The following is a 27953-nucleotide window of genomic DNA, read 5'->3' on the forward strand; positions in this document are numbered from 1 at the left end:
TTTCCTCCCCAGGCAGGCACCTCCTGCCTGGCTCAGGGCCTGCAGTTCCCCTGGATATAACAAACTTAAACTTCTCCAGGTGCCCAAGGCTGCAAACACATTTTTGAGGGGGTGGAGGGGTTTATCACCCCGCCAGCGTCTGGAGCCCCTCAGTTGATCTCTCCCTCCGTGAACTCCTCCTTTATGGACTGTTTGCGGGATTTGCAGTCCGGCAGGTCGAAGCCGAAGTCGGCCCAGTCGTCGGCGGTGCCGCGGTTGGGGATGGTGATGGTGTGGCGCACGCGGAAGTGCACGGCCTCCATCACCCGCTGCCGCTGCAGCTCGCCCGAGCTGCCGATGGAGATGGTGGAGGCGTTGCTGCTGCTGGAGCGGATCAGCTGCTGGGCCCCGTAGTCGTGGCTCTGCTTGAGCTCCTGCAGGCCCCGCCAGATGATCATGCGGTACTGCTCCGGGATCTTCAGTGCTGCGAGATCCTGCAAGGACAACACCGCTGAGGCACGGCTGGCAGAATGGGGCTGGACCAGCAGCAGAGAGCCCCAGTTGTGCTTTTCAGGGCACACATGCCCAACAGAGCAGAGTTGGACCTCCTGCCATGGCCATGGGTCCTTCCCTCAGGTTCACGGGTCTGAGGGGACGTTAAGGGTGGACAACCAGAACCCCCTGGGACTTCTGTGTCCATCTGTCCCCAAACCCAAGCTGAGCGCTACAGAGATGCATAAGTTTGTTATATCCAGGAGAGAGTCCCAGATTATGTATTTGGGGGGACGCATGGGTGCAATACCCAACAGAGCAGAGATGGACCTCCCACCATGGCCATGGGTTCATCATGGTGCACCCATGGCCATGGATGCATCCCAATGCACCCATGGCCATGGATGCATCCCTTGGCTGTCACAGACATATTTTATGAAAAATCCTTTCATTAGGATTTTTTCTCCTGAGAAGCTCTTGAGAAGAGGCCTCAGAAACTAAATGTAAACAATAATTATCTGCTGCTGTGCAATGCAACAGGTTCATCTTTGATTGGTCTCATGTTGGTTGTTTTTAATTAACGACCAGTCGCAGTCTGGCTGTCTTGGACTCTCTGGTCAGTCACAAGATTTTATTATCATTCCTTTCTATTCCTTGCTAGCCTTCTCATGGAATCTTTTCTTCAATTCTTTTAGTATAGTTTTAATATATCGTATACATTTAATACAATATATATCATAAAGTAATATATCAGCCTTCTGAAACATGGAATCAAGATTCTCATCTCGTCCCTCATTCTGGGACCCCTGTGAGCACCACCACACCCTGGGTTGTTTCCCATTTGTAACCAAATAACTGCAGGTTTGCAGGTTGGAGATTTTTGTTGTTATTTTGGGAAGGGTTCACATCAAACTGATGTGGGAATGGGAGGGAAGGAAGGGATCATTCCCCTTGAACACAGGTTGCAGAGCAGCGTGTGGAGCATCCTTGTGGCTGTGCACTTGGGGTGGCCTCTGCTCCGGTCCTGGCCCAGCAGGCTGGAGCAGCACCAGCCTCCAGCACTGAGGTGGGTGACCTCAGACTGGGGACATGTGCCAGGACACACACCAGCACAGGGGGGAGCTGCCAGGGGTCCGTGTTAATGCCAGCACAGAGACTCACGGGAGCGTTAACTGGAGCAGACAGCGAGTATGCAATTAGTAGCTACAAACGACTCAGACACACAGCTCTGCCCTGACACAAGTTTTGGCCATTCCTAAACGTTCCCATGGACAGCTGACAGGCAGTCATGGAGTTAGTTCAGCAAATGGTCCAGAACCAGGCTCAGGTTACACAGCTGGCCCCAGCCACCAGTGACAAATCATCATCTCTCCTGAGGGATGCTGCAGCTGCCAGGTAGAGACACTGCTACACCTGCCTGGGGCAAAACGAGGTCAAAACAGGGTCGGGCAGGAGCTCTGTCTCAGTCAAAACACCAGCTCAGGGATTTACAGGGTTTTCTATGGATCAAAGGGTTTAGGATTATTTTTTGTTTTCCTTTTTTTTGTTCCTCTGATGGGCTGGGGAGCAGCTCCAGTGCCACCCCTGGTACCAGCAGCAGAGGATGATGCTCTGGGCACACACAGGTATTTCCAGCATCCTCTCCGTACTTTTTCCTGCTTTTACCTGATCTGGGCTATTTCATTCCAGACTTCTGCCTCTTTCATTGTAAAGATTAGCAGGGGAAGAGGTGAGACCAGATTAAACCTCCCTGAGCTGCTGTGGGGTGTCCCTGTTGGCTCTGTGGGATATGGGGTGTTCCCCTGAGCACCTCAGCTGTGTTCTCTGTGTTAGGTGGAAAATCTCCCTGAGCTCTGGCCTGGGGATCTTTGATCTCTGTATTTTTGAGAGTCTGGAGCAAGCAGTTGAGACTGGTTGTGGTTTTTTGGGGCTGGTTGTTATTTTTATCAAGGCCTGAGCAATAGCTGCCTCCAAAGGACCATCAAAGGGGCAGGAATGACAGGCATCAATCCTGGGAACACATTCTGTGTGAGGGGCTGGGGCACAGGTTTCCCTTCCTCCAAAACACTTTCAGACCAACAGCTGTGGGAAACAAGTGGTATAAGAACAGATCTCCCCAAAGCATTTACCTCTATGGATAGGTTCTGCAGGTGGTAAATATTCTGTAACCCTTGTGAGGTGAAATAGTCGATGCAGTTTGGACACCCCAATCCTGTTAAAAAACTGCAGAGAAAGTTTGGAAAATAAAGTGGCATTAAGTTCTCGTGAACAACAGCTGTGTCCCATCTCTGTGGGACAGACCATGGCAGGTGGGGGATGTGGAGAGCTCCACGGGTGCTCCACTGGCACTAAGGTCAAAGCACAGTGTGGGGTTGTGTTCATTCCTAAAACTACACATGTTTTCCTCCTGATTGTCTGAGATTTTGGCTCAGGAACTCATATAATATGAGGGAGCTCAAGCTACTGGGGAGGGGGATCAGGGCATGCCCTGGGGTCTGCCCTGTGTGGATGCTGGCCCAAGGTCTCTCAAAACATCTGTGGTCTTTTTAAAGACCAAAACATGAAAAACCTGCAGAGCTGTTAATGCATTTCTGGTTGAAATAAGCCACATAGCCATTTCCAGGTGTTGCTGGAAGGGGAAGGGGGGAGCTCATAAAGCTACGTGCCATTGGACAGGGAGGACAAGACCCTCTTTTGGATGTACTTAATTTCTAATTGATCAGGGGTCAGGGAGGTGTATGAGGGCAGTGGAGGTTCCTGACTGATTGGTAGCTGGGCTTTGGTTGCTCAGGTGAGAGGAGCAGCAGTGATTTCTCAGTTGGGGCCAGTGGCCAGCTGACCAGTTGCCAGACAGATGGGAAGGTTAGAGCGAGGGACACAGCGAGGAACAGAGGACAGACAGACAGGACACCAGGTGCCTTCCCTACCTGACGAGGCTGGGGTCGGCGTTGTAGGGTGGAGGGGGGGTACAGTGGGACCCCGACACCATCGACTGGGAGGAGTGGCCCCCGTTCATTTCTCCATTGCTCTGCATGGGGTGGCTGTTGAGCATTCCAGGTCCTGGGCAGTGGCAACAAATGCACCCATTAGAAACCACCCAGACCTGTGGGTACCCAGGAAATATTTCTCTGTCTTTTCTGACCCTCAGAGAAGCACTGGCTTTGACCCTCACCCATGGAGAAAACTTCCAGGACTTCAAGATAGATTAGAGTCCACAAACGTGTGAAATATGTTATAGCGAGTAGAATAGTATGTCACTTGGGTGAGAAAGTTAGGTTTTGGGATTTTTAGTATGTAGTAGATGGAGGCAAGATAGAGGGCATTGGGCATTGTCCCAAGCTTCTTCTTCTTCTTCATTTACTCCATTTTCTGCAGTGCTGGTGGCACAGGGTGATTGGTCAAAGAAAGCCACAGTTTTAGGTTACGCGGACAGACAAGGGATGAGTTATTGGTAGATAGGTAAAAATATAATGTGTTTTAAAAGTTAATTGGATGGGACAACTTTAAAAGACCTTGAAACTGTACATCTGTACATCTGTAGCCATTTTTGGGGTGCTTTTCCCGTGTGCAAAGTCTGGTGTAGACAATGTGCTGAGATTTTGATAAGATAACGATAAACAACTAACTGAAGACTGAAAAAGTGTATCTCCTTTTCCTGACACAGAACTGCTCCAGGAGGGTTTTCCCCAACAGGGGAACCCCCAGGGAGGGGCCCAGAAATCAAGAAATCAGTAATAAACCCCATTTCTGGGCAGGGAGAGCCCAGCCTGCCGACAGAGGACGTACCCATGGGGCCCAGGCTGGGTGCAGAGCTGGAGCCGTGCTGGGCAGGCTGTCCCACCAACTGGTTCACAGAGGGCAGCTTGTTGATCCCTCCTCCGTGCACTTTGTTCATGGGGGAAAGGACGGGGCCGTAGGAGGAAGGTGTCTGCAGTTGGCTCCTGTTTGGGGAGGGAACACTCTGGTCAGGTTGGGGTTGGTGGGATGGGGCTGCCCTGCTCTGGCCTGGAGCTCCCTCCCAACCCATCCAGCCTCCCTAGTAAAGGTGCTCAGGGAATGTGGGGGTCTTGAGGGGCTGCAGGGGCCTGGGGGCTGCAGGGGTCTCAGGGGCTGTGGCAGTCTCAGGAACTATGGGGGTCTCAGGAACTGCAGGGGCTTGAGGAGCTTCAGGGCTCTGGAGGACTGTGGGGATCTTAGGGATGATGGAGGCCTCAGTGATGGTGGAGGTCTCAGAACTGTGGAGGTCTCAGGAGGCTGCAAGGGCCTGGAGGACTGGGGCGTTCTCAGGGACTGGGGGGATCTCAGGGACTGGGGGGTCTCAGGGGCTGTGGGGATTTCAGGGCCTATGGGGGTCTTGGGGCCTGTGAGGATCTTAGGGGCTGTGAGAGTTGGGGGCTGTGGAGGTCTCCAGGGCTGGGAGGGTCTCAGAACTGTGGAGGTCTCAGGGCCCATGGGGGTCTCAGGGCCTATGGGGATCTTGAGACCTGTGAGGATCTCAGGGGCTGTGAGGGCCTCAGGGGCTGTGAGGGTCTCAGGAGCTGTGAGAGTCTTGGGGCCTGTGAGGGTCTCAGGGCCTATGGGAGTCTCAGGGGCTATGGGGGTCTCATGGAGTTTTGGGGGTCTCAGGGCTGGGGCAGCACTCACTGCCTCTGATGGAGCTGCTGCTGCTGCTGCCGGTAGGAATCCACCAGCTGCTGTGGGACCAGCTCCACCAGCTCCAGGCTCTCCTTTATCTTCATCAGGATCTCAAAGTTCTCCCGGCCTCGCACCTGGAGGAGGGAACAACACCAGGACTTTGCTTTATTCCCATGCCACCTGGTCAAGTCCTCATTCTCCATTTTTTTCCACCCAGCAGACTGTCACTGTGGCCAGGGACTGTTTGGGGTGCCCCAATCCCTTGGACATGTGTGTCCATGGATGTTTTTGCTCCTATTCCCAAGGCCTCTACTGTCCTAAGGAGCCACATCCCCTCCCCAAGGTGTTTCTGGCAGAGGGGACGATGTCCCACCACTGTCCCAAATGGATTTCTGACCCCATTGCAGCTCATCCACACTTACAGGCACGTAGTACATCTCCTCCTCCCCGTGCCTCCGTTTCTTAATGCCAGTGCCCAGTGCTGGGATGCCCTGGGGGCTCTGCTTGAAGGCTGGAAAGGAGAGGAGAACAGAATTGATAGAGCTGTGTGAGACAGGACATGGCAGGGGGCACCTCAAGCTGTGCAGGATATTAAAATTAAAATTAATATTTTTTAAAATCAGAGAACATTTCTTTTTCTATGAAAAAAATCAGGTTATGCATCATACAACACAGGGAACATTATGATGTTATGAACAAGTTTATGAAGCTAAATTTTTTGTGGTACATTGAACATTTTAAAAGTTATTTGCTTACTGGTAAGTTAAAAGTTGTTTGATTACCAGGTAATCATAGCTTTGTAAAATATATTCTGGTGGGGCTTTGTGGTGTTTTTTTGTGTGGGTTTTATTGTGTTTTCAAGCTCTGATTTGAAAGTTATGAATACACGGGTAAGACTTCACATGAAAGGCCATGAAAGGTGATTTCATAGGAGAAATAGACTTTTGTTTATATTACTGTACATGTTGCTGATTCTCCTGAGGTGTATTTTTCTGATTATTTTAGGTTTATTAAATAATTCTTATTTTGTTGATAATTTTGTAAAAAAGGTATCCATTCCCTTGGGGCCTGGCATGGGAGTGCCCCTTTGTTATTGTCAATAATGAATTTATATATCCAGCCATGAGAGCCATGCCCAGGCTCTGTGAGGAGAGGGTGGGGTCCAACCTATGAGATTTAGTGGAGAAAGGTCAAAGGATCATCTCAGAGTGTGGATTTGAGCCCAGACTTGTGGAGGGCAGGGATTTTGGGAGCCCCCCACCCCTGTCAGGGGACTCACTGCGCTTGTTGGCGTTGCCGTTCTTGGCCGTGCTCTCGTTCAGGGCTTGCTGCTCTCGGAAATGATCCTCGTCAGCTTTCCTGTCCCTGCCAGGACAGGCACAGATCCGCCCCTCGAAGGATCTCCTCCCCAGGACCTGGCCGCTGGGAGAACAGCGCAGTCAGTGGCCCTGCTTCCCCTTGGGAAGGGCAGAAACCACACCAGAGACCCTCAGCAAGCCCCTGGGGCAGAGGAAGGCTCCAGCTGAGCAGTCCCTGGTCCCTCTGTGCCAGCCCCTCTCCAAGCTGGCAGAGGGAGCATTGCTGTGCAAAGAGCTGGGGCTGGCCCATCCCATGCCCTGGGTCTCAGGTTTTGGTTGATAATTGCTGCCCCCAGATGTGCGGGATGTCTCTGCTTCAGCCTGTGAGGCTGAAGAACGAGTCTGTACTCTTCACTTATCAGTCTTGAGGTTGTTTATTAATTCTTATCTATAAAATTTTCTTCCTGCCCAGTCTGCTCAGCAGGGCAGCCACAGGCACTCTCTGTGTTGTCCTTTTATACTACAAACTACGTATAACATATTTACACTTAATTCCCAATACCTATCACCTGTGTTAGACAGTGCACTTCTACTCTAAACCAATCCCAAAGTGCCAACATCACTGCAGAAAATGGGGAACAAGAAGAAGGAGAAAGGCTGGATGTACCCAAGTTCCTCCATCTTGTTCCCATAACCCCCATACAAAAAATCCTAAAATCTACATTTTCACCCTGTGATAATTTTATTATTATACTATTCAAACCTGTGTGACTTTCAGGTCCTCATACAAAGCTGGTAACTTGCTCCAGGGGTCAAAATCAAATCCCCAGGTGTTCTGGGCTGTGTGCCAGGGTCTCTGAGACCCCTGATGGGGTCCTTGCCAACTCCGGACACCCAGAGGGATGCACTGAGTTCTGACACCTGGGGATGCTCCCTGAAAAGGAGAGTTCCTTCCCCAGCCCTCCCGTGATGGGAGGGATGCCCAACCCTGCTCCCACAGCCACTCACTCTCTTGTCTCCAGGGTGATGATGATGAGGATGGGCCTCCTGTTCATCCCTCCCACGCAGCTGCTGTTGCACATGAAGTTGTACAGGATGGTGGTGAACTCAGTCCCCACCTGGCCGGGAGGGGAGAGCAGGTGCTGAGTGAGGAGTGATGGGAGGAGGCAGGCTGGGAACCCAGGGGAGTGAAGAAGAGGAGGGGAGGCAGGCTGGGATCCCGGGGAGGGAAGAAGAGGAGGAGAGGAAGGCCAGGATCCCCAGGGAGTGAAGAATCAGGGCTGGACCCTCTGGCACAGGGCTGGTGCTTTGGCAGGATGAGCAGGGGAACATTGGGGATGGTCCCAGCTGGAAAAAGGGGACTGTACAAGGACTGTGGGGGCACCCATGGAAGGAGTGGAGGGGATATCCCATTACACCCCACTTCCCAAGAGCAGGCTGCTCTGGGATGCTTCACAGGGCTGGGAGCTGCAGGTTCTGGAGTGTAGCTGCCACCAGTGCCGAGGACAAGCACAGAGTGCTCTCAGATGTGCCAGGGCAAGGGGGACATTGGGCCCAGCAGCCCAAACCAGGGAGTCTCCTGGTGCTTGTCCCCACCACGAGCAGCTGGGTACCTGCGGGGGCTCGTAGGGCACCATCACGCTCTGCCGCCCCGTCACCGGGTCATCCACGTACTGGGACAGGTTGTTGCCTTCCACCCGGATGAGGTGGCTGGCAGGGGCTGACTGACCTGCAAGGAAAACCTGCAGTTAGAGCCATGGTTCATCCTGAGCACAGGAGGGCAGTGACACCAGGGACATGCAGCCCTCACCGTCATTGAAGTCGCGGCCCAGCTCGTGGTTGGGGCAGCGTTTCACCACCTCGGTGACGTGCTCTGCCTTCTTGTAGACGGGCATGGCCCGGATGATGGTGCCCGGGGGCGGTGAGGTGGACACCTTGATCTGGATGGGGCATGTCTTGGCGATCTGACAGTAGAGCTTCTTCAGCAGCGGGGAGTACTGGAAAACAGGAGACATCCCTCAGGTGAGCATCCCTGGTGGGGTGGAGGGTGCTCCCCTGTCCAGCCTCATCTTCCTCTGCTGCTCTGGGGCAAAGGCAGGGCTTTCTTCTCTTCCCTTTCCCTGGAAATGTTGAAATCTGACAATTTCACCCGTGTATACCAGATACAGCCACCTCTTGGGGCAGGGAAGGGTTTCCCCGATGGGCAAGGGTCTCCCAGAGCAGGGCACCACTGCACTGAGACAGAAGGAATCTCACTGGAAATCACCATAACCCTCATTCATGCATCACTCAGCCCATTTTGGAAACAATCCCAAGTCTGATTTAACACACAGAGCACTCAGAGCACTGACACACACGGAGCACACAGAGCACTGACACACCACAGCCTGAGCAAATCATGCTTGGTGCCATCAGCAGTGTCACAGCTGATTAGGCAGGACCTGGGAGTTTAGTTCTGACACAGATGGGTTTGTCCTGATCCTGACTCAATCCTTTGCAGCAGCAGTGGTTCATGGAGGGGACAGGGCAGGGACAGGATGGGGACCACTGTCTGGGCTGGCTGTGGGAGGAGGATGCTCTGTGGCAGCTGCAGGCAGTGCCAGCAGTCACTGCTGAGTAGAAAATGGTGTGTGGCCACCAAATTCCTCCCTGCGAGGACACAGTGAGTTTTGCTCAGTGGCAAACTTGGATGGGAGAAGCTCTGGGAGCTGCAACTTGTGCCTCTCCAGAGAAGGAGGGGAAGGAGAGCCTGTCCTTCACCTTCCAGGAACTGCCCAGCTGTGGGGATGTGCAATTCCCTTCCACCTCAGCCGTGCCATGCTGTTTTCCACCTCGCAAGGAATGTGTTTGCTATACACCAGCCCACCCCTGTGCTCGGAGCAGCCCGTCCCTGCATGGCAGGGCATGTTCCTGCTCCAGGTATTTTATCTCATCCCCACAACACAGCGCCCGGTGCCAAAAAAATACCACCGTGCAGAGAGCGTTTGTGGGGATGTTAAAGCTTGTCCTGAGCCATCCAAATACAGGTGTGCCAAGAGCAGGCTCTGCTCTCCTTGTGCCAGGCAGTTCCTGAGCTGAGGCTGCCCAAAACAGGGGCTCAGCACAGGGCTGGAGGGTGTTCAGGGGCTCAGTGATGGCTCAGTCCCCAGTTTTCCCGGCTTTGAGCGTGTCCCAGTGCAGCTGTGGGTCAGGCAGGAAGGATTTGTGTCTCCCAGTCCTGCTGCACTGGTTGCAGGAATAAATCCACCCATGGCTGAGCAAGCTGCTCCCACCATGAGGACAGGGACAGGGCAAAAACCAGAAACCATTTCTGCGTTTGTCTCATTTAGGTGGTCTCTGGGAAGACATAATGGGCAGAAGATCCTCCAAGGCAAACAGCACCAGCTTCTGCAGCTCCTCCAGCACTGCGCTGGTGGTGGCCAGCTGCAGGTACGAGCTCAGTGGTGTGTCCTCGGTGTCCCAAGATCAGAACCTGCTCAGCGCTGTGTCCTGGGTGTCCCAAGATCAAACCTGCTCAGTGGTGTGTCCTGGGTGTCCCAAGATCAAACCTGCTCAGTGGTGTGTCCTGGGTGTCCCAAGATCAGAACCTGCTCAGTGCTGGGGGGAGCAGAAGGATGCTGTGGTCACTGGAGGGTGGTGGCTGAAAGGTACAACACGCACTTGAACCCAACAACAAGCATTAATCCTTATTTTTGTAGGCACTTGGACTCACCCAACAAGAGAGGATGCTTGGAAACCCCTACAGAAATGCCCAAATTTTGCACTCATACCGGATGACGCTGACTACACCTTGACTCCATGGCCAGCTTGGCTTCCTGGGTGTGATCCTGCATCCCCAGCAGGGATTCTCAGGGATTCTCAGGCCTGAGCTGGAAGCGTGGGCTCCACTCACAACGTGGTGACTCTGCTCTGCCTGGCTGGAAACTCCCATGTGGCTGCAGGGACCCACTCACCCACCACAAAATGGGGTTCAACACCCTCATTTAGAGGAGCCACCGTGGCAAAACAAGGGTTATTTGGAGGGGGCTCTTCCTTGCCAGGTGTTAAAATACTGACAACTCCTGTCAAAGGATCTTTTCATGTAGACATTCCCGGGCAGCCCTCAACATGCCTGGGAACTATAACTGCTCTGGAAGAGCAGAGGTGCATTATGGCAAGTTCTTTGGTAACAAATTCTCTCATTATACCATGTTATGACATGGATAAATCTCTGTTAAATAGCAGAGTGATGCCCTGCAGGGGGAAGGCGGCCGCTCCGTGCAGACTTGCCTCTGCTGATAACCTTATCATGTCCCAACAGCTCCGGGATCGCCTTCAAAGATCCCTCCACAATAACAAACTATTCTTTTAAGGAACTCCCTGCTGATAATTCTGGGCAAGAAAAGTCCAGGCTGTGCTCCTGAGTCCTCTCCATGTGGAGCCATCCTGTGCCACATCTCCAGCTGCAGCCAGGGCTGAGAGGTCTCACAGAGCCAGGCTGCTCATGGCCACCAGGACAACCAGCATTGTGGTTTTGGGATGCCAGGAGGTTCTGCTCATGGCCACCAGCACAACCAGCATTGTGGTTTTGGGATGCCAGGAGGTTCTGCTCATGGCCACCAGCACAACCAGCATTGTGGTTTTGGGATGCCAGGAGGTTCTGCATGCCCAGCTTGGCAATGCACACTCTCTGCAGAGGACAGCAAAACCTGCACTGTGTAGAGTGTCCGTGACCAGACACCTCTCTCCTCTGTTATTTGTATTTGATAATTATCAACCCCATGCACATCTCTGCTGGGCTCTGCTGCATCACTTGAGCTCCTGGTGCCTCCCAGCACAACCACACCCTGCACAGCACCCTGCAGGGACCACAGGTACCCTGTGCTCCTCAAGTGTGACATGAGGCAGTGGCAGAGCAGATTCCAGAGATCAAAATGCTGGGATTTAATCTCAAACCAGCTCTGCTGCTTGGCTCTCTGTGTGCCATGGCTGTGTTCTTGCCACCTGCATGGTGGAACCTCGGTCTGTTCACCCACATCCTTCCCATTCTGCAGGGTTTAGACAAACTGACCTCTCAGGACTGGCCACATGTGACAGCCAAGGCTCAGGTCACTTGAGCTGTGGCCAACTCACTGCCAGGCATAGCAACAACATTTTGGGGCACCTGAACCCCTTCCTGGCATGTCCAGACCTCAGCTCCAGGATTCCTTTCACACCTACAAAGAAGCCAGGGTATGTTCTGCCCTGAGCATCTCCTGTCTGTGTCTCCACTCCCTTTTCTACCCTGGGGACCTCTGGTGTCTGTCTGCATGGTTACATGAGCACTCAGGTCATCTCTGTTCCTGGAAAACATCAGAGACTGTCTGTTATTGAGTATTCCTCATTTATGTTTGAGGAACACAAACGGTTTCAGTGGCTTGTGGGTGCTGGGTTGCTTGAACCAGCACAGAGCAGCAGCAGCACTGACAATCTCCCTGGGAGCCTATGGAAGCACACAGAACCTCTGTTCCTTTGGAATTTCCTGCAGCTTTCAGTGTTGTCCCCAGTTTCTGGGCTGATACTGTGATGCCAGCTCTGTCTCTCTCCCTTCCCTGTTATTGCTGTCTGTCCAGAGTACTAGGAATAAGCCAAAAAATGAAAAAAACCAAATTATTTAACTCCTAGCAGCCTATCAGCTCTAAGCTCTGTTTCCCCAAGAGCTTGGTACCACTTTGGATGTGTTTGAAATGCAGCTGCTTTTTGGGTGAGATGAGACCATGCAGCACCACTGTCAGATGGAACAGATCATAAATCAGTCACCCCATGGTGCCACCGGCCACTGTGAGGCTTCACCATGGTTATCCTGGTGCTGCTGCCCCAAGAAAATGTTCTTGACACCACAAGCTTCCATGGAGTGAATGCCCCACAATGGCTCCTGGATGTGGAGCCTCAGCATCCATCACTGCCCACGCTGAGAGAGCACCAGGAGATGGCTCCAGAGGCTGCTCAGCCCCAGGGCTGTCTCTCCATGCAGGAAATTAGCAGGGAGAGATGATTTTCCCCATGGATGCTGACAGGCTCACACAAAAAATAACCTGAATCCTCTGCTGGAAAGCCTTCCTGGCCAAGTCCATCTCGCCCAGCCGTCCCTGGGCAGCAGAACCGCTAGGAGGATGTGTCCCAACAGATTTGGAGCCGATAAAATCTTATTTATCTTCAACTGTTGACACCTAAGCGTCTAGACTTGCCTGTTGGGGAAGGCGCAGCCAAGGCCTCCTTTCCCTCTAGAAGGAAATGATTTGCTCAACAATTGCTTTTTCCACAAATCCTCCCCTCCTCCTCCTCCTCTTCTCCTACATTCCAGCCTTCTCATTAGCTTTACTCAAGACGTGTCCAGGACTGCAGTCAGTGGATCCCCAATAAAGCCACTGGCCTGGCAAGGGAGAGAGAGAAAGAAAAGCGCTGCCTCCGGCTGCTAATTTCCTTGCACTCCCCAGCAAGCAGCTGCAGAGCTGCATCCTGGGACAGGTTGGGGCAGATCTCAGGCGAGAGGTGATAATAACGTGTCTGTCATCTTCCCCAGACATGTAGCATCTTGCAAACCGCAAATACCGTTAACCGGCTCGGACGAATCTGTTACGGCAGATCCTGGAAGACGTGCCGGTGGCACAGCTAATTTTTTTTCCTTTTTTTTTTTTCTCTCCCTCTCTGTCTAATTTTTTTTTAATAACTATTTTTTAATCACCGGCCTGTAAACTCCTCACTGAGCTGGAAATTCCTCCCCGAGCTACTTTGTTGCTCATTTACTACGAGGCAGGGTTGAGTGCGACTGGTGGTTGAGAGGAGAGGGGAGTGTCCAGCGGGGCCTGAGGTACCTGTCCAGCACACAGGTGGGCTGAACAGGGGGATATTGCCCTGGGGATGGCTCTAAGAGGTACCTTGGTGCCCTGTGCCTCCACTCCCTGCATCACAGCAGTGATGGATTTGGGGTGATGGCCGTAGGCATGTCCCAAAACCCATCTCCCCATGTCTCCATTCCATGTGCTACAATAATAATTAAGTGATGGCCATAAGGACACCCCAACACTCACCTCCCTGTGCCTCCAAGTCCCTGCATCACAGTGCTGATGGGTTGGGGTGATAGCCATAAGGGATGTCCCAAAACTCATCTCCCCACATCTCCATTCCCTGTTCCACAATAATGATGAAGTGACGGCCATAGGGATGTCCCAAAACCCATCTCCCCGCATATCCATTCCCTGTGCCACAACAATGATGGTTTGGGGTGATGGCCATAAGGGATGCCCAACACTCACCTCCCTGTGCCTCCAGTCCCTGCACCACAGTGCTGATGGATTGAAGTGATGGCCATAGGGATGCCCCAAAACTCATCTCCCCCTGTCTCCATTCCCTGCACCACAGCAGTGATGGATTGGGGTGATGGCCATAGGGATGCACAACATTCACCTCCCTGTGGTCCCAGCAATGCTTTGGGGTGACACCAAGCCACCACCAGCTGTGCCCAGCACAGAGGGTCTCAAGGCACTCAGCAGAGCCCCCTGATCACCCCACCCATCATCAGCTCTGTCCCTACAGATCCTCCAGCCCTACAGACCGCAAGAGATCTCAGGGCTCTGCAGCAGAGCAGCACAGGGAGGCTCCCAGTGCTCCAGCCTGTGTTCTTCTACCTTAATTAGCATGCCATTACTGCTAATTAAAATTCCTTGGTTCATCCCCAAAGGACTCCTCTCCCTGCCTTCCCCAGTGAGCACATCCTTAAAATAACTTCCAGCGGGGATCTCTCTCACTCACTGCTGATCCAGCGCTGGCATTCCGAGGGTTTAGTCTCTCCTGCTAGGTCTGACTCCCTCTGTGTGGTGGATACTCAGATCCCCTGTCCAAGGCAAGCCCAGAGCTCCTTCCCACTCAAAAAAGGAAGCCACAAATCCAGCAAGGAGGTTGCTCACACTGCCAAGGGTGCAGGGAGCAGGCTGGGAGGAGAGGGAAGGGAAAAGGAGGCTGGGAATTGCTGCCGGGAAGGAAATGTGAAAACCAGCACAGCAAGAGCAGGATTTAGGGGGAAACCACGGGCTCTGGAGCATCCCAGGAGGGCTGTGCCATGCAGGAGGGGCTGTGCCATGCAGGAGGGGCTGCCCTTCTGCTCTGTCTCAGCCACTGCTGAGGTGGGCACAGGCAGCATGTGGGTTTGCCAAGGGCACACCAGCATCCTTTCCCCCTCCCATGCAGCAGAGATCAGGGCTCCCAGCCCTCTCCCACCTCTCCTTCCCCATGGAGCAGCACTGCCAGGAAGCCATTCCCTTGACCTGTGCATACCAGACACGTTCGAGATAGTGGAACTGATAGCGGGATCGTGTTGGAACATCACACACCGAATTCCTTTGCCTTTTTTTTTCTTAATTCCATTGTGTCTGGAGCTCCTGGAGCCTCATCCACACCCTGAGAGAGCTGGTGGAAAGCCTCCAGTGGTTGGCTTCGATGGGCTCTGGAGCAGGCTGGTGCTGAGGTTGCTTTCCTACTTCTGGCACACCAAAATATCAAAATATGGGACTCAGGGTGTCCCCAGCTCTTTCTGCCCAAATCATGTAAAGGCGATGGCTGTTGGACAGCAACATTCCTGGGATATGGGAAGGTGCCAGAGAGAGTTTGCAGAGGGGGTTTGTGGTACAAAGATGCTCCTGAAGAATTTTCCCTCCTCTTCATATCTGCCCCTAGCCCAAAAAACCACAGACAGTGACCAGCAAGGGAGAGCCTTCCTCCCAGCACACTCCCACCATCCTCCTCATTCAGTAAGGACCACAGAAAGCATTTCAGCTCCCCTGTTCTCATGCTCCAGCTGCAAGATCTACCAAGCAAGTGGAACCAGCTCCACGCTGCCATCTCCCCCTGGCTGAGCACTGCCATGCAGACTGGTTTGCTGTGGGTGACTGCTGGACAGCCATCCATGGAGCAGGAGGAGGAATTAAGGGCGGAATTCGAACGAAGCCGGCCTGTACTAGTATGGTCATGAGGATCGTGTACACTGTGGTGAACAATGTGGTTAGAAGGATTAGAAGAAGGGCTCAGGTGTTTAGGTAGGATGTGTTTAGGCTTTCAATGATTTGAGTAGAACCCTGCCAGGAATGGTGTTCCTATAAGGGCGAGGCTGCCGATGGTGAGGCATGCAGTGGTTGTGGGCAATATCTTTTGGAGTCCTCCTATTTTTCAGATGTCTTGTTCACCATTTAGGCTGTGAATGATGGAGCCTGAGCTCAGGAAGAGCATGGCTTTGGAGAATGCGTGGATTGAGATGCATTCTCCTCCTGTCCAGCCTTCCCCTCGCAGGCTCTTTGCTACCCAAAACAGCAACAAGACAACCCCGGGTGTAGTCCCATGGATGTATCAGAGACCCCCCTGCCTGCCTGCTCGGGGGTTTGTCCATCTCCTCCCGCTTCCAGGAGCCCCCACGTCCCTTTGCAGCCCGGCCGCGGGAAGCCAAAGACCCCATTAACGCCTCCGCATCTCTGGCACATGCGAACAGCGCTCCGCCGCCAACCTGACTTGAGAAAAATCCTAATTATCCGTCAGTTACCAGCTGGCTGGCGTGGCGAGGGGCTGCGGCGAGAAACCCACGGCGCTGGGCTGCTGCGGCTGCAGCGTGTCCGGGCAGCGGAGCCGCCGGGGCCGGGCAGGATGCCGGCGTGCCCCGGCTTGCCGTGCGCAGCTCCCCGGGCTCTGCCTGCCCGAGGGGGGCTTCCAACCGCAGGGAAAAGCTTATTTTCGGCATCTGGCCGCGGCTCCCTGCGATAAGAAGGCCATTAAAAATGAAAAGGGAGGTGGGAGCAGATTGGAGGACTTCCCGCAGGAGGGGCGAGCGCGGGTGCTGCTGTCCAGGGATGGGGACACCAATGTCACCCATCACTGCTCAGAGTCCCTCTGCCAGGACAGAGCTGGGCAATGCCAGCCCCAAGGCTTCACCCTTCTTCACTCACCTCTTTTCTAAAATTAGAAAATCAGCATTTTGAAGCATTTTGAAGAGAGAGCAGCTGGTGATGTTCTGGTCCCACTGCCCTCACTGCTACCCTCAGACCCTTAATGATGTTCTGGTCCCATTGCCCACACTGTTACCCCCAAACCCCTGAAGATGTTCTGGTCCCACTGCCCTCACTGTCACCCTCAAACTCCTGATGATTTCTGCTCCCACTGCCCTCATTGCTACCCTCAGACACCTGATGCTGTTCTGGTCCCACTGCCCTCACTGTTACCCCCAAACCCCTGATGCTGTTCTGGTTGCATGCCCTCACTGTTACCCCCAAACCCCTGATGATGTTCTGCTCCCACTGCTACCCTCAGACCCCTTCCTTCTCCTCCTCCTGCATTGAGTCAGGGGTGTCTGCTAAAGCACATCTTATCTCTGGAGAGATATGCAGACTCCTCATTTGAATCCTTCAGGAGTTGGGAGAATCCACCGCATTCCTTGGTAAATTGTTCCTATGGTTAATTATCCTCACTGCTAAAAAAAAAAAAAAGAAAATAAACCTCCTTGTTTCTAGTCTGAATTTGCCTGGCTTCAGCTTCCAAGTGCTGGATCTCATTCTGTCTTTTGCTATTAGATTAAAGAGCTGGCTGAGATCAGGAACCATCTCCTGGGCACACCAGGATTGAGCCCCCCTGCTCTTCTTGGGGGGAACCTCCATGCAGAACATTTCTGTGGTATTGCTCTACAAGGCATCTGTTCCAAACTGTTCATTTTCCTCACATCTCCCTCCCAGGCCATGGCTGTTTTGTCAATAGAATGTTTGAAGGGTGGGCAGGAGCACCATGTGTGGACACTGACACTGATTTGCCCAGCCCTGTACAGCAAGTATTTGTCCAGCATCCTACAGGGGCCAGCTCACCTGGTCCTTAGGATCTCTGAGTGAGGGAGAATGGCTAATGCCACATCTCCCAGAGGGATTCAAGTCAAAACCCTTCAAAACCAGGAGGCCATTGGGCTACACACCTCCATCAACCAAAACTCGCGACTATATCAAAAAACGATGCCAAAACTTTTGACAGAATGACTCACACAAACCAGTTGTTTTGGCATTGCCTGCTCACCAGCTGTCCTTTCCTTTTCTGTGGCCAGATCCTCCATGATTCAACCCCAAATTGCAGGAGACCTTCAGCTGAGAGTCCTTCCAGTGCAGCAGAGCCCTCTCTGCTCCAAAACGCTGCCCAGAGTGATGGCTCTGCCCAGCTTGTGGTCAGTGTTGGTGGCAATTGATCAACCATCATGGCGTGAATTATTTGGTGCAGCATCAGCCACCCTGGCACGGATTATTGGGTGCAGCAAAGCTCAGAGTATCCAAAAGCCACGAGGCTGCCCCAGGAGGAACAGGCTGGGTTGGTTCTTCCCCAGTGCTGCCCCAAAGCAGAGCACCAGGATGGTTGGTGCTGCTGAGCTTGGTGTGGCCATCACTGCTCTGTCAGATGTCCCTTTCTGTCCCCAGCTTACTGATTAGACATTTCCCTTCCCTTCCCTGCATTCCCCAATGGCTTTTCCTCACCTTTGGTGTGTGTGCCCAGCTCCTGTGGAAGCTCACACAGAGTTATTTGTGAGTTCACTGACAACACAGAACACATTTGTTTTGCTGAGCTTCTTTCCCCATTAAACCAGGACAAACTCTCAAGTGTGGCAGTGGCACTGCAGAGCTCACAGTGAGCTGGAGGAAGGCATTGGCCTCATCTTCCAGCACTGACAGCCCCAGCCAGGAGGACACCAGGAGGACAGGCAGTGACACCAGCAGCACCATTCCTCATGTGGCACCGTGGCAAGCCTGACATGCTACACCACCCCTGGCAATCCTGCAGGAATCACTGCTGCAAATAAACACCCCCCTGTGCTCTCCAGATGCTGCCAGCCCACTGCTGCTCTCCACCAGGCTCAGCCCCAGTGCAGGTGGGCACTGGCCCTGCTGCCAACCTGCTCTGGGGGATGCAGCCACGCCAGCACTGCGGCTCAGAGGGCCACACACCTGTGAGTGTCCTCCTAAGTGTTAAAGTCAACTCAGGCATTCAAATCCTCACTGTGGACCCTTCCCAGGACCCCTCCTTGCAGCCGTGGGTGGCTCCCAGCCAGCTGGTGGGTGCATCCTCCATGGATGCTCCCAGCCATCCCTGGAATGGAATGAGCCCATTCTCTGGGCAGATCCTGGGTCCAGCTGTCCCCCTGAGGCTCAGAGGGCACCGTGTGGCACTTCCTGCCCTGAATCCCACAAAGGCTTGGGAAAAATACCTGCAGCCTGTCCTGGTGAGCTGAGCTGCAGTGGGACACAGCTACAGGAGAAGAGTCAGCACAGGGGGATGTGAGACAGCCTGAGCTCCCTTTAGGAAAGATCCCGGGGAATGGGATGGCTCTAAGGAGGGGAGCCCTGCTGCACTGGCTCTGCTCCACCCCAAAGCCATCCCACTCCTAGCTGGGGACAGTGGCAAGCGAGCATCGGGCACGTTCTGGCCCCATCCTGATGTGCCGGGACAGCACACGCTGCTGGAATGAGCCCATTCTCCAGGGTCCATCTGGACCAGATCCCGGGTCCAGGTGTTCCCCCGAGGCTCAGAGGGCATCGTGTGGCACTGCCTGCTCTGAATCCCACAGAAAATCCCTTGGGAAAAATAGCTGCATCCTGTCCTGGTGAGCCGAGCTCCCAGCAGGACACAGCTACAGGAGAACAGTCAGCACAGGGTGATGCGAGACAGCCGGAGCTCCCTTTAGAGCTGTGGAAAGATCCCAGGATGGTTTCCAGGAGGGGAGCCCTGCTGCACTGCCTCTGCTCTACCCCAAAACCATCCCACTCCTAGCTGGGGACAGTGGCAAGAGAGCACCGGACACGTTCTGGCCCCATCCCTGCGTGCCGGGACAGCACACGCTGCAGTGCCTGGTTTCGGTTTCCATCGGGAGCTTTAGGACGGGAATGAAGAAAGGAAAGCTCTGTGCAGCTTTACCTGCGGCTGACAGGAGTTATCCATCCCCCAGCAGGGACAGGAGCGGGCTGGAATCACATCCTGCCCGAGGATTCCGCTTTACTCACTTCCTAATGAAATGCCGCAAGGAAAGAAAGTGGAAAGAATGGAGATTTAACCATCCCTGCGAGGGCAGGGCGCTCAACCACGGCGCTGTCCCGAGTCCCCGGTCCTGTGAAGCAGCAGGGGAAACTGCTGGACTGCACCAGCCGGGAATTCTGACTTCAAACACCCCATCGCTGCCGCTTTCCCGCTGTGGCACCCATTGGTTTCGGCAGGACACAGCCCCAGCGCTGCCGAGCTGCCGGAGCCCGTCCCGTCCCGCATCCTCCCCAGCACAGCCGGGAGCATCGCATCGGCCGCTGCCCGGGGTGTCCCTGCACCACAGCATCCGAGATGCGGTCTGTCTCCTGCAGGAGGGACTCTCCTGGCAATTAAACCCGTCACCTTCCGCAAACAAAGGTCATCATCACAGCCGGGGCTTAAACACCGCTGGGCTGCTCTGCCTGTTCCATGGCAATGTCAAACCGCAGCCCCGGAGGGAATTCTGCTGCTCCTGAGGGGTGTCAGCGGTCCCATCCCAACCTTGCTGCTCTGCCAGTGCTGCCCGGAGGAGAAAACCCGCTGGAGCACGGTCAGCAGCTCCCTCAGAGGCGCTGCGGGATTGACACTGGTGCCACTGGCCACAAGCCCTAAAAAACGCCACGCTGAGCCAGCAGCAGGGCTGAGATTTTTTTTTGCCACAAAAAGCAAAGCAGCTTTTTGTGCTCTGCCCGGCCCCTGGGTCCCTGCTCGCAGAGCTGTCCCGTGCACGGGCAGCAGGAGCAGCCGTGGTGCCAAATCTGCATCCCGAGAGACAGAAGGGGCTGTGCAGCCACCCCTGCGAGCATTGAAACCTGCTGCGCTTAAAATCCTTAAAATTCCCGTCCTATGCCGCCACCCCTGCGAGCACCGAAACCTGCTGCGCTTAAAATCCTTAAAATTCCCGTCCTATGCAGCCATCCCTCCGGGCATCAAAACCTACTGTGCTTAAAATCCTTAAAATTCCCGTCCTATGCAGCCACCCCTCCGGGCATCAAAACCTGCTGCACTTAAAATCCTGCTCGGTTATTTGCTATGACTTTAGGGATTAAGTTACTCCTCTAATCCGGGATGGAGAAGGACTGTAAATGACATTTTACGGCACAGCTGTAAATGGCATTCTCAGCACAGCTGGGGACGGACAGGAGCAAAGGTCCCTCTCGCCCACGGCCTCGCCTCTGACAGCACCCGCTGGCAAATACCCTTGGAAACACCATGAGAACAAGGCAGGTATTTCCCCGGGACGGAGAATATTTACCCACAATTTAGGGAATCGCCAGGAGAGAAGTGACATCCCATCCGCTGTGCTTCACTCCCCTTTGGGAGAAATACTCTGGGAAGCGCTGTGAGAACAAGGCAGGTACTTCCCCAGCACATTCATTTTCGGAGGACTTTTACCCAAATTTAGGAAATCGCCAGGAAAGAAGTGACCACCCAGCTGTGCTACATTCCCCTTTGAGAAAAAACACTCTTGGAAGCACTGTGAGAACAAGGCAGGTACTTCCCCAGGATGCAGAACATTTACCCAAATTTAGGAAATCGCCAGGAGAGAAGTGACATCCCAGCTGTTCTTCACACCCCTTTGGGAGAAACACCCTGGAAAGCAACCAGGAATATTTCCAGCTATTTCCCTTCCCAGGGCCACCACCTGTGCAGGTGAAGCCACCATCAGTGGTGGCTCCATCCCGTGTCACCTCCCCATGCCACCACCCTGAGCGCGATGAGGACGCGCTCGGCCGCGCTGAGCATCTCCCCAAACCAATGCAGAAAACCCAAAACTCACAGTCCAGGTGGCCGATTTGGCGGTGCTGGATTGCTGGAAGGTCACCTCGAAGTGGTGGGGACCGGGGTAGTCGGTGTTGGAGGGGATGACGGGCGCCGGGGACATGGCCTCGAAGGTAGAGCTGGGCTGCGAGTAGGGCGAGTGCGTTGGGACATTGGAGGTGTGCTCGGAGCTGTAGGGGCTGGTGGAGGCTGCTCTGCTGCCGATGCTCTGATCCATGCTGCTGTTGAGCAAATTGAACTGGGACTGGAGGAAGGGAAAAAGGGGAGGAGGGAAAAAAAAAAAAAAAAAAAGAAAACACCAGCCAGTTTAGAGACGGGGAAACCTCAGGCACCTTTCTGCAGGGCTGGGGTGTCCTGTTACAGCCTCCTTAAAGGGCCAGCATTGCGGGAGGGGAGGCAAAGGAGCTGGTCTGGGTGGCTCGGGTTTTCTGACAGGTCGCCACTTGTGTGAGGGATGAAATCCGTGTGCTTAAATCACTCCCCTCGAGCTGCTCCATCCGCGCTGGAGGCAGCGAGGTGTGCCCCAATCCCGGATTTCTGGAGCACCTGCCTTGGGAAAACCACGTTTATGGCAGGGATGTGGTGGGGTTTGCTCAGGTGTGGGAAATGTTCAGCTGAAGGTGAGGAGTGACACCCAACCCTCTGTCCCTTCCAGCAGCCAGAGTGTCACAGCTCGGTGAAGCCACCCTCAAGGCGAGCAGCAATCCCTGGCCGTGACATCGCTCCATCGCCACGGCCATTCCCCATTTTCCACCCTCTTTTCCAGCCTGTCCCTGGTGTGTTCACTGGTCAGGACACACACACAGCCCCACACCACTCCCCAGCAGTGTTTTGTAGCTGGTGTCCCAGCGGGATGGCTGCTCCCAGCTCTAATTTGGGCAAAACCTCAAACCTACAAAGCAGGAGGCTGCGATGCACAGCGCTGCAGCAAGGTCACAGGGCAAATGGACACACTTAGGCAGGTCCTGGCTCTTATTCCAGACCTGTTGGACCAAATCATGACTTTTTACAATTTTTTCCTTATTTTTTTTCTGATCAATTACTGTCAGATTCTTCCAATAAGAGCTGGCAGCTCCTTTACCCAAGGCACAGCCCAAGCACAGTGACATTCCCAAGAGCCCTGCAGCTAAAAAATCTTAGTATTTCCTTAGAAAATCAGACTCAAATACAACTGTTTCTCAGATGAAGTAGGATGGGTTTTTCCCTCAGAAATCTGCAATTCCTGAATTGCTCAGGGGATGGGGTTTTTCCCCCAGAAATCTGCAATTCCTGGGTTTTTTCCCCCAGAAATCTGCAATTCCCGGGTTTTTCCCCCTGAAATCTCCAATTCCCGAATTGTTCAAGGGATGTTTTTTCCTCCCTGAAATCTGCAGTTTCTGGGTTTTTTACCCCCAGAAATCTGCAATTCCCAGGTTTTTTCCCCCAGAAATCTGCAATTCCCGAATTGCTCAGGGGATGGGTTTTTACCCCATAAATCTGCAATTCCTGGGTTTTTTCCCCCAGAAATCTGCCATTCCCAAATTGCTCAGGGGATGGGTTTTTCCCCCAGAAATCTGCAATTCCCAGTTTTTTTTCCCCCAGAAATCTGTAATTCCCAGGTTTGTTTCCCCCCGTAAATCTGCAAATCCTGAATTGCTCTCGCCCTGCAGCCCCAGAGGCAGTGGTGGTGACCATGCAGTGTCGGGTGCATTGCCATGTGTCACCCCAGCATTTCAGCAGGGACACAGCACCCATGGACTGCCCTCATCCCTGTCCCCAGCACCCTCTGGAGCAGCTCTGTGAAGCCAGGAGCTGTGGAAGCAGCCGTGGGCACAGCCAGCAGGCTCAGCCTTCTCCAAAGGGCTGCGAGGCTCACGGCTCAGGAATCAGGAAAACGTGTTTTAACTTGGGATCCCAACCTCACCCAACCCTCTTCGGTGTGGAATGGTTTTAAAGGCAATCATCCTTCTCCAGGGAAGTTCTCCTGTTGCCTGCATCTCTCACAAGGTCGTTGGAGCCTGTGACTAAGTGGAGGAATGCCGAACAAGATCCGGCTTGCTTTTACGCATCCAGCCATTTTCTCCCCTAAAATATGCGCCTAAATCCCTCTATTCCTCCTCACAGCTCTATAAATAGCCCAGCCAAAGACAAGCCAAGCTCTCCTTAATCCAGGCTTCACCTGGAGGAACAACTTATGAGAAACTCTGGCAAAAAAGGCACATTAGGAAAGCTCCTGCCATCCAACTGGGAAATGCAGCTGCTGCAGAGACACTGAGGTGGCACAGGAAAAGCTGAGGGATCAACCAGGAGAACAGCAGCAAGGGAAAAGGGATTGCTGCTGGATGGGGCTGCATCCAGGAGTATCAGGATGATACTCAGCTGATCCAGGAGTATCAGGGCTGAGCTGTTTTGCCCCCATGCTCAGAGATAGGAGCGTTCCTGTGGCTGTGAATGGGCAGGTGAATGGGGACCCACCACAGAATGCAGCATCCCGAGCCCTGTGTGGCTCAGGATGAATGGTGAGATGTGAGACCCAGGGTGTCACCTCTGCCAGGCTGGGCTGCCTCAGCACAAAGCAAAATCAGCACTCTGAGTGCCTCCAGACTTTGGGAATCTGCTGCAGAGAGACCCAGAGTCAGGTGTGCAGGTAAAACGCCAGACTTGCTGCCCAAAATTGATGAAATTGTGGAAACATTCCCCTAAAAGACGCATTGAAGGCACGAGTGTTTGTGTGTGTGTGTAAATATGTACATACACACACAGGGATAATTATTCACACAACTGCAGCAATGACCTGCCATGGAACAGCCCCAACAATGGGACACACGGGCTTGGTACCAACACCTTCAGGTAAAACCAGGAATGAAGGGATTTCCTACTATCCCCAGCTCCCTCTGTGCCTGTGCTGGATGGTTCTGAATCTCAGGGAGAGACACAAACCCTTTCCCTAAGGAAACAACCTCAGTGCTTGAGCACAGGGATGGAAATACATTACCTGCAGCACAGGTACAGCTTCACCTGCCCTGCCCTCCCAGGGATTTCCACCAGGGGAAGGAAACCTGCCTGGGGAGGCAGGCAAGCAGTGTGGGCTCAGCTGGGATGACAATGTGGTGCTGGAGGTGTCCAGAACCTCCATATCTCCTTGGACACTTCCAGCACCTCCAGGTGCTCCTTGCATGGATGCTCAGGCTGATCTGTGCACACAGAGCTAAGGGACCCTGAACCCTCAGCACGTGAGCTTCAAATCATACCTTGGGTGTGACATATGGATGAATGCTCGGGCTGACCTGTCATACAGAGGTAAGGGACCCTGCACCCTCAGCACCTGAGCTTTAAATCTCACCTTGGGTGTGATTTATGGATGGATGCTCTGGCTCACCTGTACATAGACAGCTAAGGGACACTGCACACCCAGCACCTGAGCTTTAATTCACATCTTGGGTGTGATTTATGGATGGATGCTCTGCCTGACCCCCTTCCCACCTGTACACACAACTAAGGGACCCTGCACCCTCAGCACCTGAGCTTCAAATCCCACCTCGGGCTCTGCAAGAGGCAGATGGGGCAAAGCAAGAGGAGCAGCGAGTGCCCAGGCTGCAGCATCCTGCACCAACACTGCACTGGAGCAGCCCCAGCTCCTCCAGCAGCTGCAGGACAGGGACAGGAGTGCACTGGGACAGCCCCTGGAGCATCCAGCACCCAGGCAGAGCCAGATCAGGTATCTCAGAAGAGGAGGATAACTCAAGGAAGAGCATCAAAGCAAAGCAAGCAGCACCTACCGTGGTGTAATGCTGCATCGGGTCGCTGATGTAGAGCATTTTAGCTGTCTCGGGGCTCACGGAGCGCGGGGCAGGCTCCTGCCACGGGACTCATGGGGTCGGGCCGGCCGCCGGGCAGGGAGGGGAGGCGGGAGGAGAGGGAGGAGAGCGGGAGCGGGGCAGCGCCAGGGATGCTGCGCCGGCCGCCCGTCCGTGTGCCGCCGTCTGTTGGCTTTTTTTGTGCTTTTTTTCATCTCCCTTAGTTCTGTCAACTCGCTGCATCCAACAACAAAACGGGGCCCACCCCTTCTGTCCCTCATGACTATTCATTAAAGCACAGGGCAGGCCCCAGCTTGCCCAGTGATGGACTGGGCGATACCAACCATTCCCGCTGCAGGGAGAGCAGGGGTCCAGCTCCACCACCAAACCTGCCCGGATCCCGCTCCCCAAAGCTCCCCAAAGCTTCTTCCAGTCACACGGGGATGGAGACCTGCTGGGCAGCAGCTGGCACCAGCACAATGAGGTGCCCACCTTGGCACTGAGCAGGCAGAGAGCTTTGTGTGGGTGGGAGATGTGGATTGTGGGTGGATGGATGGATGGATGGATGGATGGATGGATGGATGGATGGATGACGGATGGAGGGATGGATGGAGGGATGGATGATCTAGAGGGACAGACAGGAATAATCAGGGATAGATGCCTGACAGAGCATTGGGGTGACCTGCTCGGGGCTGGCAGCTGGCACCAGCACAATGAGGTGCCCACCCTGGCACTGACCAGACAGGGCAGGGGCTCTGTGAGAGCTCCATGTCCGAGAGATGTGAAGTTTTGGATGGATGGATTGATGGACGGATGGAGGAATGGATGGATGGATGGATGGATGGATGGATGGATGGATGGATGGATGGATATCTAGAGGGACAAACAGCAATATTTAGGGATAGATGCCTGACACAGCATTGGGGTGACCTGCTCAGTGCCATCGAGCACCAGCACCACTGATGTGGCACCGATGTGTGCCAAGAGCAGTGGGAATCAGCATGGACTGGGTGGTCCCTCCCCTCTCTTGCCTTCCCCTCCGGCTGTTGGCATCCCGTTACCAGAGCCCTTCTTGCCCAGAGCCCTTCTTGTCACACACCCCAGGCTGCTCCAGGCTCGGCTTTGCTGACAGCAGCAGCGAGGGGAAAGGCGATGCTCGCTCAGCGAGGGGCACAGGCACAATTAGCAGCACTCTGCCCTGCTCCTGCCCGCTGAGAAGGGCCGGGGAAAGGAGGGAAAGCGAGCAGAAAGCGAGGGAAAAGGGGCTGGGGGAGGGGAGGCAAGCTGTCGGCGAGGGAAACAGCAACTTTCTGGAGGGAAACATCGATTTTTCGGAGGGAAACAGCGACTTTCTGGAGGGAAAGAGCAATTTCCCGGAGGGAAACAGAGATTTTCCACAGGGAGATGCAGCCAAGAGCCGGGGCAGCCCCAGGGATGCTCCCGAGCATCACTGTACACGCCCAAGCGGCCAGGATGTCTTGCACGGCCCCGATGCTTTTCCGAGACTTTGTCTCAGATAGAAGCAAAGGTTTCTGGCAGGAAAGACAGCAGCACGGACCTAGGGCTGTGCTGGGAGCACGGAGTGTCCCTCCAGCAGCTCTGCCTCATCAGCAGCTCACAAATGGCTTTTGTCCCTGAGCGAATGACACTTGGTACTCAACTAGAGGTCCTGCCCCGCTGCTGCCTGCACTGATGTTATCTAACAATAAATACCCACGATTTTATTGACCCTTGTGCCATTGATTAACCCTGCCCCAGCAAGGCTGGTTTCTCCCCCAGAACCCCCAGCCCACCCCTGCAAGGAAATTAAGGATGTGCCCGGCTCAGGTGCAATCCCTGCTATGTGATTACACTCACCATCACCGAGTCAGTCATGCCTCTCATCTGGAACACGTCCATGGTGACCTCTGTGCTGTTGGAGACCTCATTGCTGCTGCTGGGGTTGGCTGGAGGCAGGTCGAAGTAGGTGCTGTCTGGTTCCCTGGGCAGGAGGTGAGGGCACTGTTATGTTCCAGCTCTCCAGCACAGCCTGTGCCACCACCACCAACCCCCAGAAACTCACAGTCCCCTCAAACCTCATCCCTTCCCCAAACCTTGTCCCTTTCCCAAACCTCGTCCCTTTCTCAAACCTCATCCCTTCCCCAAACCTCATCCCTTCCCCAAACCTTGTCCCTTTCCCAAACCTCGTCCCTTTCTCAAACCTCATCCCTTCCCCAAACCTCATCCCTTCCCCAAACCTTGTCCCTTTCCCAAACCTTGTCCCTTTCTCAAACCTCATCCCTTTCCCAAACCTTGTCCCCTTCCCAAATCTCGTCCCTTTCCCAAACCTTGTCCCTTTCCCAAACCTCGTCCCTTTCCTAAACCTCGTCCCTTTCCCCAACCTCGTCCCTTTCCCAAACCTCGGCCCCTTCCCAACTTCTTCCTCCATCCTCTGCTTTTATTTCCACCTGGCAGAGCTATAGGTGCAGGAAATTCTGCACCCACCCAGCTACTCCAGCATATCTGTCACCTTGGGATGCCTTTACGTGAGAGGACCAGGGAAGGAAGATTAAACGAAGCACAATCCTTCTCCCTTGCTGGATTAGAGCATGAGGCTCAAAGGCCAGAAGGCTTGCAAACGTCTTGGTGGGGCTGAGAGATGTTTAATTTTGGAATTGAGGGTTGCAGCCTGAGGGGAGCTCTGCTCTGGCCCTGGAGCATTGCTACCCATGGGACAGATGTGGGAAATGGAATGCCATGAGCAAAGTCTGAAACCAGGGAGCCAAATTTGCCAGGTGGAAAAGTGGTTTGTGGAAAGCAGAGGATGCAAAAGGAAATTTGTGTTTGTCACAGAGCCAAAACTGCCTCTGAACACCCCCATGGGGAATGAGCACACCCCACTCACAGCGAGCTCCAGAGGTGCTCGAACGTGGGGCCTTCATCAGCTGGGGACGGCTGGGACATCTTCAGA

General features: G+C 54.0%; 1 protein-coding gene across 6 annotated transcripts; it reads right to left on the minus strand.

The window, feature by feature from the left end:
* On the minus strand, nt 1-27938 carry TP73 (tumor protein p73). 6 transcript variants are annotated; one of them, XM_054292033.1, is made up of 13 exons: nt 27888-27938; nt 26861-26984; nt 21226-21471; nt 8215-8401; nt 8018-8133; nt 7413-7522; nt 6386-6528; nt 5529-5617; nt 5116-5240; nt 4258-4412; nt 3399-3531; nt 2601-2694; nt 1-473 (listed from the first exon to the last, which is right to left on the minus strand). In XM_054292033.1, the coding sequence occupies exons 2-13, from the start codon at nt 26900-26902 to the stop codon at nt 150-152; spliced, it is 1764 nt and encodes a 587-aa protein (XP_054148008.1). In that variant the 5' UTR covers nt 26903-26984; nt 27888-27938; the 3' UTR covers nt 1-149. The 6 variants fall into 6 exon arrangements, with proteins under 6 accessions (XP_054148008.1, XP_054148010.1, XP_054148014.1 ...); XM_054292035.1 differs by lacking the exons at nt 26861-26984; nt 27888-27938 and adding an exon at nt 24986-25024; XM_054292039.1 differs by lacking the exons at nt 3399-3531; nt 4258-4412 and having other exon boundaries at nt 27888-27914.
* Nucleotides 27939-27953: the final 15 nt, after the last annotated feature.

This window comes from Melozone crissalis, unplaced genomic scaffold (genome assembly GCF_028551555.1).
Source record: "Melozone crissalis strain CALT ecotype California unplaced genomic scaffold, PUWL_Pcris_2 ptg000107l_1, whole genome shotgun sequence".
NCBI classification, from domain to species: Eukaryota; Metazoa; Chordata; class Aves; order Passeriformes; family Passerellidae; genus Melozone; species Melozone crissalis.